The sequence below is a fragment of the Hemiscyllium ocellatum genome, chromosome 31, assembly GCF_020745735.1.
Source record: "Hemiscyllium ocellatum isolate sHemOce1 chromosome 31, sHemOce1.pat.X.cur, whole genome shotgun sequence".
Lineage (NCBI taxonomy): Eukaryota > Metazoa > Chordata > Chondrichthyes > Orectolobiformes > Hemiscylliidae > Hemiscyllium > Hemiscyllium ocellatum.
The window spans coordinates 30138333-30152083 of NC_083431.1; the positions used below are offsets into that span (position 1 = coordinate 30138333).

Sequence of the window (13751 nt, forward strand, 5' to 3'; positions counted from 1 at the left end):
TGTCCAAAATAAATCCCTTTTCACTTCTCTGATAAGGGAAGTGACCAAACTTGATGCAAGCATGAAACATATGATGCGAGTTAATCATCAAGAGAACTGTGGAAACTCAGGTCTCTTTTCACAATTATATTGTTCAGTCACTTGCCTCAATTATCCCTGTATCAATCTTTCATGCCAAATGCATTTAATATTCACTTTGAGACAGGGGAGTACAAGAAAGAGCAGCAGCAATTGCAGGCATGCTACACAGTTTATGTTGCTATGAAATGAGATGTGGGAATTTCCAGAATGAACTGCAGATTATTACTCAAGGAAGTAGCAATAAAAATGTTGCAACAGTGAGGATGTCATCATGCATCAACCTGCCCAGATGTATAGGAACTCCCCAGATAAAATGAAATAGCATATTAAACAAAGTAACAGCTACCAGGGAGTAACTTAAAAGACTGTTATCTGAAGAAGATACCAGCTTTCGTTTCACAATTTGTGATGTCATCAGAAGCCAACCCAAAATTAGATTACCTCCATGTAATCACTCCCAAAATTCAACATCCCTATACTTAACAAGAGACCCTTCTGCTCCCAAACTTGAGAAATCAGCTTTGTGCTACATGAGATAACTAACCCAACTAATTCACAGACAACAGCCAATCACCATTGCTCCTTCACAGTGGGGGAAAGCATCAGTAGAAAGAGATGGTTTGACTTTACCAGTACAATGTAACACCGTTCACACAAAGAACACAATGGTAACATTCACTTTGGGAACAGACTTCAAAAAGTCACCAGCTCACTAGTTTTCACATGCTTTCTGCTCCTTTACAAACACCCAAAGGTTTCTTCTTGAAATCTCAGTTTCAGCTTAGACTACTGTGTGAAGATGAAACCGCCAGGATATCAGTTTCCCACCTACTGCTTCTTGTTCTGACTCACTTGGAGAGCGTTGATCACACTGTTGATATTTTCTTCAGGTACCTCAAAATAAAAAGAGTATAGGTAAGAAAATAGAAAGGCAGTGGAGCACTTACTAGGACGTTGCCTTGTCTGTTTCAACACAGTCACAGCTTTTAGATGTAAAATATATCATTACATTAGTTAATGGGATCACTTTATTAACTCAGGATGAAAAGTCTCCAATTCAAATTGACCAGGAAGGTCATGAGTTTGATCTCTACTGTGTACTAAATTGAATGGAAAGGCACCACAGAATGGTTCAAAGTGCCCTGGGTAAGGGAAAGAAAAGTTATTCCTTCTTACAATAGCTACACAGGTTATCCTAAGGAGAAAGCAATTGTGGAGAGCAGCTGAGGGCCTACGTGGGGTCAGTAAGGATATCTGGTTGCCTGGAGGTCTTCACTGTTAAGGCTTCCAGACAACAGTCATTTGGGCAATGTACCGCTGGATGATTGACAGGTGTGGAACCATAGCTCAACAATGCGTAGGTGATATCAGAAATAATAGGAGTAGACCACACCATTGACAACAGCTTTAATAACAAATGGGTTACTTTGTGCTCTCTCTACACAAAATGAGGCTCTTGACTTGTCTTATAAAGCTGGGATACATTGAGGGGAGTAAAAACAAGGATTAGAATAGCAAGTGAGCTGGGGTATTACACCAATTAACTAATCTTTTAATTTTAAAGATACGATGTTATTAAGGGTAGATTACTTATATTGTGATGGCATTATTGGTGGCTGTTCGACTTGGAAATGTTAGTCATAACAGACGCAAGAGTATTCGTTGATTGTATGCTATTGGGTGACACCATTCACCAGTATGCAAAATTAAACGCTTCGAGCCTTTCCTCATCTCATTGAAGAAGAATTATCTGTCCTAATCCTCAGCAAGGCAGGATGTCTCCTCCCTCTTTTGCAGCCATCGTTCAAGCAATAAGACTTTTCCTTTAAGCTTTGAGATCGAGCAAATTTGAGTTTCACCTGAAAGCAGAGTCTGATTGGTTCAACTTGATAGAACAACAGTGAGCAGGCTGAGTAGGTACTTTCACACTTCACTGGGGCAGGCTCAATGTCAATCAATACAGAATTCCTCTCCAAAAAGTGTTTATGCTAGCGAGGATATGGTCAGCCCACTGCCATCTCACACACATAGTCACTCTTCATGCCTCAGACTACGCAATGAATAATGAAATGCCATGTGTCCACCACAGACAAACAAAGTTTAGAAAATGCAGACAAAAGAAAGCTGCTCCCATTAACTATTGGCGTAAAGACTAGGAGACACGGATTTAAGATTTGGGCAAGTTATGTAGGGAGGGATATGGGGAGGAACTTGTTTGGAAAATCAGTTTTGAATATCAAGGATATAGTACTTGCTGCCAATGAGGGTAATGAGCGATGTGATGATAAATGACTGCAAAACAATAATTAGTTAAGCATTCGAGGGGAAAAGATTGTAGGGTAGGGGTTAAGAACAGGACTGATAAACAGGACAGACTCGATAAATTGTATAGTTTCCTGTGAACATAATGGCTTCATGTCATTTACCATCAAGCCTGGTCAATGATTCCTAGCTTTGCAACATTACGGCCCATTCACTGTTGCGTGCACACAAATTCAAACTGAAGTGCTTCTAAGTTGATACGATTTTCATGCCTCTACTAAAAAGCTTATTTCACCTTGTACTGGAACGACAGTCACAGAACAATAGTTCTGACTGATGACAATTCAAATCTGCAGGTTAGTTTAATTCTCAAACTGGACGAGGTCTTTGGAGAATATTCAGAAAACTAAATAAAAATTCCCTATTTGCACAATAAACTGTGCCACCCTTATTCTGTTGATTCTACTTCTCTACCTTTGTGAAACAACTTCATACTTCTTCACTGCGTTGAGTTGGCTGGTCTCAGGCAGGTTGGTGATAGGAAGCTCCTCACTCCAATTAATGCCCCAGGGTTCGGGAGGGCAGGCCCAACAGGTTACCTACTCCTGATAACAGAGTCTGCCACAGTGAGGTCCCCATGGCTGGAATTTCGCACCTTCACCAACTATGAATTTAATGAAGGATGGAGTCAATTAATCAGATGGAGGAGAATGGCAGCCTTTCTGTTGTGGCCCCAGTCAAGTCCACAGCCAGCCTTCCAGCCTGCCACCAACTAAGTGGGCAATCGCTCAAAGGCCTGATCGAGAAACCCGGCTTCAGAAATGGGGCTCCGGTTGGGTCTGCTGTGAGTTACTCTTACTCCCTCCACCGACACTGCTGCTAACTGCTGCCTATGCCCACAATTCTCCAGCAACTCCCACCCTGTAAACCCCTCCCAGCGGTACCCAGCCTGTGGGCTGGGTCTGTCCATGATCATGGATCTCGGGCCAGGACATTACTGGCAGCATCCACCATGTGCCCAGTGATGCTACTAAGAAATCAGAGGCCAGTTGCTCTCAGAATCCAGGGAAAGACCCGACGTTGCCCAGTTGAGTACCCGATGGGTACTTATCTTGGTGGGCCCTCCCCAAAATGGAGGACACAGGACTCCCATTGACTCTGCAGGCAATACCTGGTTGGATACCTGAAATTCCGCCCTCTGCTGGTGGGGGTCATTACGGGCAGGATCTGGCCTGGTTGTGGTGCCCTTACATTTGTTTAAACTGCATGAGGCACAGGCAGCTATTGAGGTGTTAATGACTGCCAGCACCAAGTGACTGGTCTCTGCACAAGTCCATGCTGTCAGAAGGGGAGAACATTGTGGGAAAAAAAGATGTGTACATTCTGAATGTGGTGAGATTGCTCATCCTTCCTCGTAGAAATGGTAAAGTTACTTGTATGAATAGCCTGTTGTCAGACTGACAGCACAGCTACTTCATTCAGTGGGACAAGTTTTCTTCTGAAAAATTGTGCAAGCTGAGTTTTCATCTGAAATCTGATCTTAGTGCAGAAAGAGACTGTTGCAGAAATATTGACAAAAATGTTGAAACCTAGGGCCAAGAGTGAGGGCATAGTATTCTTCAAACAAACATTGAGCTTACTTCCACAAGTGGAAAATAAACAGCACATTGCTGAGCAGTGCCAACAGAGTAAACAAAGCTTTAATGGGGAAAATTTGCAGGGATATTGTTTGCAAACCTGTCCCATGGATCAGAAAAGATAAAGGTCAGAAAATAACAATTCCTCACACTATCTGCAGGGGACACAGTTCAACAGTTCTGCACTTAAAAGGGAGGCAAAAAAGCAAACACAGCAAAAAATTAATTGTGCAAGCTTAGTTCCTTCAGCTTTACGCTTTGCCAGACTAAAACAATTAGCAATAATCAATCTGCTGATAAATCACTCTCGATACTAAGGGGCAGTGAAGCAGAGAGTGGGCATGCAAACAGAAAGAAAAACAACATTTTACTCTAACTATCTGGCCATGGTTCAGCAGATTAACCTTGTCAGTAACATCAGCTTCACACAGTTCACATTCAACAAGCAAGCTCTTCAGAATTTTGCCAGATCCATGCTGGGTTAAAGCAGAATAAATAGTTATAATAAGCAACAGTGATGCAAAGTGACAGGTCTAGTTTTCATCCAGAAAATAACACTGCAGTGTGCTCTTTTGTAACCAGACTTTTTTGAAACTTACCAAGGCGTGATCAAACTTAAATGTACTGATGTAGTATGCCGGGATATCAGCGGCAGCCAGGGGCTCTGCAATCTGGGCAACGATTCCACATTCATCTGGTGGAAGAGATGCAGTTTAACACTTAGCACTGAATAACACACTACAGTAAACAAAGCACTTAGCGGTAATTCCTTCAAGTAACTATTGGCTGTTTTTTTCCTTTAGGGCCAAGCAAAAATAATTGTACATAGACAGCATCCTTTCTGAGGATTTCCTCTGAGACTCTTTCACACAACAAAAGCTCTCAGTTACAACAGGGCAGCACAGTAGACTGTGTGTTTTGTTCTATTTTCTGCTTGGCTATCACTGCTTTCTCCCTCCTGTGCTGCAGCTGTTAACTTTTCTGAGGTGCAGTACTCACTCTCTTCCAATCCTTAAACACACAATAAACAGAACTTGCTGCAGAGACCCAGCAGACCTGTGGAGAGGGAGCAGAGTTGATGGTTCGAGTCTGGTGACCGTAACCTCTGCTTTCTCTCCACAAGCCTGACGGGTTCCTCCAGCAATTCCTGCTAATTATGTGTTTAAGGAATGGAGGAGAGTGAGTACTGCTGGTGAAACTCAGCATGTCTGTGGAGAGAAAACAGAGTTTATGGTCACTGGACTTGAAACATTAATTCTGCTTTCTCTCTACAGACATGCTGAGTTTTGCCAGCAGTACTCACTCTCCTCCATTTCATAAACACAGCCACAAATGGAGGGATATCAAAATCAGATAAGGAACTACCGATACTGGAGATCTGAAACACCAAAACAGAAACTGCTGGCGAAACTCAGCATGTCTGTGGCAAGAAAACAGAGTTTACAGTCACTGGACTTGAAAATTTAACTCTGTTTTCATGCTGAGTCTTGCCAGCAATTTCTGGTTTGGTGTTTCAGATCTACAGCATCAGCAGTTCCTTGTCTGAATTTGGTGTCCCTCCATTCATGGCTGAGTTAAGTATACTCTCTGTGTAAGACTAACTGTAAGTGCCAGTAGCTTTAACACTGTCCAGCTGACATCCACCCAGATGCTGCAAGGGGAGCAGCAACACCACCTGATTAATCAAAGTCCTGGATCCAATCCTCCTTCGGAATATCTAACAATCTTGTGATTCAGCCTAATGACTGGTTGATTTGATTTGATTTATTACCATCTCGTGTACCGAGGTACAGTGAAAAGTGTTGTCTTACGTGTTTTCCAGGCAGATTGTACTATACAAGTGCATAGGGTAACAGAACAGAGTGCAGGATACAGTGTTGCAGCTGCTGAGGAGGTGCAGAGAGAGATCAACATTAACATTAAAGAGATCCATTCAAAAGTCTGATAACAGCAAGGACGAAGCTGTTCTTGAATTTGTTCAAACGTGTATACAAATGTTTGTATCTTCTACCCGACAGGCAACGGTTGAAGAGACGATAACCAGGGTGGGAGGGGTGTTTGATTATTCTGGATATGTTCCTGAGGCGGTGGGAAGGATAGATTGAGCCAATGGATGGAAAGCTGTTTTTCAGAAGGGCAATAAACCAGGCTGGGCTGCAGTCAGTTTGGTATGATACAGAGATTAAAATGATTTTGAGAGGCCTCTTGTTTATTTGTAAACAGATGACACTTCAGGCTAAAGTGGTCATGTTTTAGAAGTGACCTGTATAAAGAGAGGGGAGGGGTCAGCTCTTTAACTACCTCAGCTGAGCTTTTTTTTTAGTTCACTCCTGAACTGGGAAGTTCAAGAGGGAGCTGTGTGAAAACTCTCTCTTTTCAGCCTTTCAACTTTAACCTGTAAGCATGTGTTCCATTTATACTGGTTTTTAAAGGGAGTTTGCATATCAAGACTATTGTGTATATTCGGGACAGCATAATTAAGTCTAGCTGGATAGGTTGAGTTCTGTAGGGGTTCTCTATTCTGTGATTTGTGTTTCATTGTGTCATTTTGTGAATAAACCTTTTGCCTGTTTTAAAACTAATAGTCAACCGAGCTATCTTACTCTGGGTAATTTTCACTGTACACTTACCAAAACAAATTGCAAAGTTAGGTCTAGGGCTGTCTGCTTAAGAATGTTTTGGAGGGGTGTGGCCTAGTACATAACATTATACACAACTGAACTTCTTTTTTCATCACCAAACTACAGTGGTTCTTTTTAATCTCTTACCCACTACCAGTAAATCACCCATTTCTCCAATTGAATTGTTTACAATGTAAAACTGTTAAGAGCAATGAACAAAGGTGAGAGAGAAATAGGAAGCTAAATCAAAATGGATGAACTCAGATCTTACATGGAAAAGTTCAATGGGCATCAATTGCTCTCAACTGACTCTGGAGATGCTCTGTTTGAGCCTTCAAGGGATGTCCATTTCTAACTCTGGAAAGTGGGACTCTCATCCCTGTATTTATTCCCAAACTGACAATCAGCCTCCACCTGCCTTCATAGAGATGTACAACAAGGAAACAGACCCTGCGGTCCAACCTGTCCATGCCAACCAGATACCCCAACCCAATCTCATCCCACCTGCCAGCACCCAGCCCATATCCCTCCAAATCCTTCCTATTCATATACACATCCAAATGCCTCTTAAATGTTATAATTGTACCAGCCTCCACCACATCCTCTGGCAGCTCATTGCATATACGTACCACCCTCTGCATGAAAAAGTTGCCCCTTAGGTCTCTTTTGTATCTTTCCTCTCTCACCTTAAACTTATGCCCTTTAGTTCTGGACTCCCCCACCCCAGGGAAAAAAACTTTGTTTATTTATCCTATCCATGCCCCTCATGATTTTATAAACCTCTATAAGGTCATCCCTCAGCCTTTGACGCTCGAGGGAAAACAGCTCCAGCCTATTCAGCATCTCCCTATAGGTCAAATCCTCCAACCCTGGTAACATCTTTGTTAGTCTTTTCTGAACCCTAGCAAGTTTCACAACATCCTTCTGATAGGAAGGAGACCAGAACTGCATGCAATATTCCAAAAGTGGTCTAACCAATGTCCTGTACAACCACAACATGACCTCCCAACTCCTGTACTCAATACTCTGACCAATAAAGGAAAGCATACCAAACACCTTCTTCACTATCCTATCTACCTGCCACTCCACTTTCAAGGAGCTATGAACCTGCACTCCAAGGTTTCTTTGTTCAGCAACACTCCCTAAGACCTTACCATTAAGTGTATAAGTCCTCTACGATTTGCTTTCCCAAATGCAGCACCTCGCATTTATCTAAATTAAACTCCATCTGCCATTACACAGCCCACTGGCCTATCTGATCAAGATCCCTTCTAGATATAAAAGAAAAAAAAAGCTCAGTTTTAAGGGTTCCTGTGGTAGTATCTCTACCTCTAGGCCAGAAGACCTGAGATCACATTCCACCTGCTCCAGACATACCTAAACAGATTGGTTAAAAAATGTGTTTTGTATTCAGACCACTGTCTGAGACAGATTAACACTCTCTCAACGGCAAACTTAAACCTTGTAACACTGAATGTCTGCACTATGTTACGATAATTTGTGTTACTGAATAAGAGCTGTGTCTAGGTTTTATCCACAAATGGTTAGCTCAGTTGGCTGGATGGTTGGTTTGTAATGCACAGTGATACAGTGTGGTTACCATGAAGGACTCCCCTTCTCATCCTTCCCCCCTGGCCTGAGGTGAGATGACCATCAGGTTAAACCAGTTGTCTCCCTGTAACATGGAGAAAGCGACCCTATGAGGGCCCTCCTGGTCCAGTTGTAATGTTCCTACCTCTGAGCCAGGAGGCTCAAGTTAAAGTCTCACCTACTCCAGTGTTGTGGAATAATATCTTTGAACTAGTTGATTAGAGATTATTTAAGTTTTTGAGGGCTCATGCGATGTCCCTACCTCTGGGTCAAGTGGTCTGGGTTCAATCCCACTTGCTCCAGATGTGTGTCATAGCATGTCTGAACAGGTTGATTAAAAAATATCTGAGAGCTGAGCTCTGACTGTGCTTCTAAATTGTTATTTGTTTTAATTGTAAACTGGGTAAACTGGTGATAGCTCTAGCCTGAATTCTTAGCAATCCAGTACAATTGTAGACTAAGGGCAGTGGTTCATGGACTCCCAGACCAAGTGGTTGTTCTGCAGAGCTGTGCTGTCCAAAGACCACATTTACATTGACTGTGGGATGCTGCACCCCATCTTTACTTTGTTAAAAAAACCTTTCATTGTTATTTTGGTTGCCCTTCAGCCTGATCTTTGGGTACCCAGTGAGGAGTGAACAGATCAGAGGGCCTGCTTGTGGGTCTGCCCTGGCAGTGTGTGATAGAAGTGACTGTAATTCCCGACTCTCTTCTGGGGCTATGTCATTGGAGGCAGATCATGCAGTGTCCACCTGTACCCTCAAAGCTTCCAGAGGGACTTGGGCACAGCAGCAAATGGGATGTGTTATTTGCTCCACTACTCCACTTGGATTCAGTTTCCACTTCCCTTCCAGTTTTCTTACCCTTTCATGATTTTTGTTATTGTCACATTTAATGACTGTAATTCAATGACTGCAAAATGGTGGTGGGTGTTCAAAATAAAACCAAAAGGGCCTCTGTTATTCCCCTTTCTGGACAGGAAAAGAATCCAGAAGGGAAAGTTTAAACCGGAAATTTGCACAATCTTATTGATTTACAATAAAACATTTGTAAATCTGAGCCATTTTTGTCTAACTTGACTTATGGATACTGATGTACAAAACAATACAAGCCAAGTATCTGCAAATCAGCAAAGGATATGATTAAAATCCCAAACATTAGCAGTACAGCTATAAATTTATTTTTCATTTTAAAAAAAAACTTTCTTGGCCCCCTAAAGGAAAGTGATTTTAAAAGCATGGTTAAGTCATTTCTTAATAAATGAGAGATTAAGGACTAATCCAATAATCCATTTCACATAGTTTCATGAATAATATGGCAATTGACAAATGATATATTTAAGAGGAGTCCATTGCTTTATTTTCACAGTTGAGAATGGTGATTTCACTGGCCACCAAAGATCTGTTCTCTTTCCCTAAGCATGAAAAGTGTTCCGTTTTCAGGTGCTTTGTAAGATTTTAAGGATGGCTCCCCTCATGGTATAAACAATAGCAAAGAGGTCCACATGCAGATTTACTCTGGGCAAATCACTTTACACAGAACATCAGCAGTGCACAGTCATCAATGACTCATTCTTGTTCAGCAAGATGACAGGCATAAATATGATTGAATCTACTCGTTCTACTTCACCTGGTTCAAAAATCATAAGATCAGTAGTATGAGTCACCTTAATGACATCCCTGTTGAAATGCATACATTATACAAGTACATAATCAGTAATTAATGCCTGACGCTTTGCAAGTAAAATTACCTAAACTAAAAATGGATGTTACATCTTAAAAATGCAACTATCATATTGCATTATTTCCATATTTGGGCAACACTCCCCTGAAAATGTTCTATAATGTCCAAATGTATTCAAGTTAAAAATATTTAAAATCTCACAGAGTCATAGAGGGTTACAGCTTGGAAACAGGTCCTTCGGCCCAATTCATCCATGCTGCCCATTTCACAATTAATCTAGCCCCATTTGCCTGCATTTGATCCATATCCCTCCATACCTGTCCTGTCCAAATTTTTCTTAAATGACAAAATTTACTCGCCTCCACAACTATCTCTGGCAGCCGAATCCATGGGATCTTCGCTACCTTTTCGATTTTCCTCCTATTATCAGTGATATTCATGGGGTCTGGGAATGGGGAAGATGAGGAAGATGCAGCCAGCTATAATTCCACATATTTCTGAAAGTAAACGTAAGGTGCCAACCTTCATAGGAAAGCCTGTGACACTCTCCAAAATGTGTAGACTTGAGCGTGTTTTTAAAAGGATTTTTTTTGGTGTATGGAGTGCGAGGGTAGGGTGGTGGGAAAGATGGTGGCCTGTTTATTGAAGATTAGCTATCTGTGTGTGTGAAAGGGTGTGGGCACTGAAAGTCTACTGAGGAAACTACACACCTCATTCTTGGTAAATGGAGGAGGATAAACGACACAACAGAAAAGGTCTACCCTGATTAAGACTGCAGAAAACCATCAATGTTCTATATGAGAAATGCTGCTTCCAGTTCCAAATTTAGTATTCATTATATCACAGGCAAAAAGACAAAAAAGTTCCAATCAAATTTTCAATTACCTGAGAAAACTGGAAACTCCTCCCATGAAAGGGGGCACCGTCTTGAACAACAGGGATTAAAAACTATAACACTATTGTTCAGAGCACAGGGTGCTAGTGAATGACTTGATAAATTTTAGCCCAACTATCTGCACCAAAGTAATTTCAATTTGCGTAAGAGATCACTGTCGAAGACTACAGTCCTTAAAAATTGGTCAGTGTTCATACAGTTTGTATGAGCTCAGCAAAACTGTGAAGCAGGAATTGTGTGATGCTATTGAATTACATATTCTTCAACAGGAACTGTCACTCAACTGTTATTAGCTTCTACATATTTGCTCCATATATAAAAATAAAACCTCACTCTGCTCAGATTGAGAAATGACAATTGAAGAACAGTGCCTGAAGCAGGATACACTTTACATCAGAGAATGAATAAATGGTACACTCTTCACTAACCTAGCCAGGCAGCTCTTTTAAAATACAAATTGATATTGCCACTTCTTTTGTGTAACTCAAGATCGGTACATTAGTTGGAACCATTACAGATTCAGAGCTTGATTGTTTAGAATTACAAACATGGATCAGGATTCCCCTGGCTCCCTGAAACATTTTCTTTAACAATGCACCAATTTTCCAGCTCCCATTACTATCAGCTGTTGCCCAGCTCATCTTGCACAATTCTACAGTCTGCTTTGTCCGCAACCCAATGGTGAGTGAGGCAGCATCAGTGCTTGGAGTTACGCATGAAATCCATGGGGACAGAATGCAAAAGAAAGAAAAATTGGATCTTATTCCAATTGTGTGAATTCCAATAAAAAGAAATAAAGGCAGATACACTTAAGTTTTTAAAAAGTGCAGAGTGGTTCACCAATTGTCTTTTAAGTGTTTATATCTCGTTTCTCATTTTCTCATGTTTATCTTCCTGGACTCACTGCACTATCGTAAAAATGGAAAAACGACGTCTCTTTCAATGGTGCTTTCAAACTTCCTAAATCTGTGCTGTTGGCATGGGTGAGGAATTGATCCGACTAGATCCAGACTCAATGATGGACCGCTCCTTCAGGTTAACTGAGTCAGGTATACACTATCTCAATACAAAGTGTGTCTGATGTCAGTGCAGCTTCCATCCATTATTGGGCATATTGCTAATGCCTGTGGGCACTTTGTCCTCTCTCCAAACAGTCTGGGAGATGGACAGATTTTATATAGTTGTTGGAAAAAGTGGAAGTAGAAAGCATTAAGAACAAAGGAAGCCTTCACACTTCCACTTCAGGGAAGACCTAATGCAAATCAGGAACTAGCACAAGTGGTACTTTCAACCTTGGTAGTTGACAAAATGCAGCTCAGTTGCATGTTATCCATACTGCCTGGCTTCTCTGTTCTCATTAGCTTTAATGGAATGTAAAATGGGGTGTGGTGTATCGCAAATATACAACGTGTTAGTCACTGCAACTTGATCGACTTTACTGACCGCCACCATTAAGACAAAGCTCCAGTAATGTTAAGAGATTTGTGAGGAAAGTCTAAATTTGTCACATACCAAATCCTAGAGGCTGCCCACCTATCCGAACCATCTTCCAGAGTTCCCCAGATGCACTCGTAAACAATAGATTGTTTGGAAACCTAGTATGATACAGAGAAATAAATCAACTTTACTTCGCAGAATCTGATTAAGTCTATGATGCTGCTCTTAAATAAAGTTAATTCAAATTAAAAACATAAATGGATTTTGCAGTTATATCCCTCGATTCTGATATCATTGTACAATGTACTTTGAAAACAAAAGCTTTCCGTCCTCGGCTGAGTGTGTCCCTCACATTGTTGTTGACTGAAGCATGGCTACAGCTTCCATGGCATTGAGAACATGAAAGCTCTTAGTGCCAATGGTAGTCAAAAGCTTGAAGTGGTGCTTTACCAAACTGCCAATTTGCCAAGAAATGCACTCAACTGATTTCACACATTGGTTGAAATCAATCCTGCAGGTACCTTTTCTCGAAATAAACAATATCCCCCTTTAGGGCTTGAGTTTACATTCTGGATTTTGCAAGTGGAAATTAGCTCCTGAAATACTTGAGGCTAGGAAGGGCATAAGTTGCATTTACAGATAGGTTCTGCAATATGGACTGGACTCCATTCTGCCAGGATTATGCAAACTCCAGAATGTGTGCTCAACCTCCAAGGGGGGTTGTCCCCTTAGCAGAGTTTGAATTCTGTTTTTTTTTCAGATTGGATTAGATTCCCTACAGTGTGGAGACAGCCCTTCGGCCTAACCAGTCCACAGCAAGCCTCCACAGAGTAACCCACCCAGACCCATTTCTCTCTGACTAATGCCCCTAACACTACGAGCGATTTAGCATGGCCAATTCACCTAACCTGCACATCTTTGGACTGTGGGAGGAAACCAAAGCACCCGGAGGAAACCCACACAGACACGGGGAGAATGAGCAAACTCCACACAGACAGTCACCCGAGGCTGGAATCGAAACTGAGACTCTGGTGCTGTGAGGCAGCAGTGCTAACCACTGAGCCACCGTGCCACCCCCAGGGGAGGGGGATGGTGCAGGGGAGAAATAGCATCTGCCCCTCCAACATTACGCAGTGCATTGTGGGGAATTCGGGCACTTCCAAATAGTTCTTCCCTTTGCCCTAGAAAAGCTTTAGCTGAGCCCATACCAGTTGAGATTTAGCATGTGCCCATGGTGAAGAGCAACCACTTATATCTCCAGCAGCTTAACAAAGACCGTCTTATACCTTTGTTGTGTCTGCACATCCATCACTAAGGAGATGTAGCCCTCAATGAGAGAGAAGGAGAAGAAACGAATGTGACCATTTTCATCACTGCCCATTGCAGAATCTTTCATGCTAGAAACACAATGAGTGTATAATGAGATTAAACTGCATCAACAATTTGTGCCCTTTCGATGGGCTTTAACATGCGTCTATGATAATACATCTTTCCATAAACAACCATTTTCATTTATTAAGAATTCACATTAAGAAACAACTTTCA

The 13751-nt window shown here is 41.7% G+C and overlaps 1 protein-coding gene across 1 annotated transcript in view; it reads right to left on the reverse strand.

Moving 5' to 3' along the window:
- Positions 1-371: 371 nt before the first annotated feature.
- Positions 372-13751, reverse strand: part of castor2 (cytosolic arginine sensor for mTORC1 subunit 2) — a 149650-nt gene continuing 136270 nt past the window's right edge. Inside the window, exons 6-9 of the mRNA XM_060848288.1 lie at positions 13493-13603; positions 12282-12364; positions 4580-4674; positions 372-975 (exon numbers count right to left, since the gene is read on the reverse strand). Coding sequence (XP_060704271.1) covers positions 910-975; positions 4580-4674; positions 12282-12364; positions 13493-13603 — 355 coding nt within the window. The 3' untranslated portion in view covers positions 372-909. The remainder of the gene's footprint in view (positions 976-4579; positions 4675-12281; positions 12365-13492; positions 13604-13751) is intronic.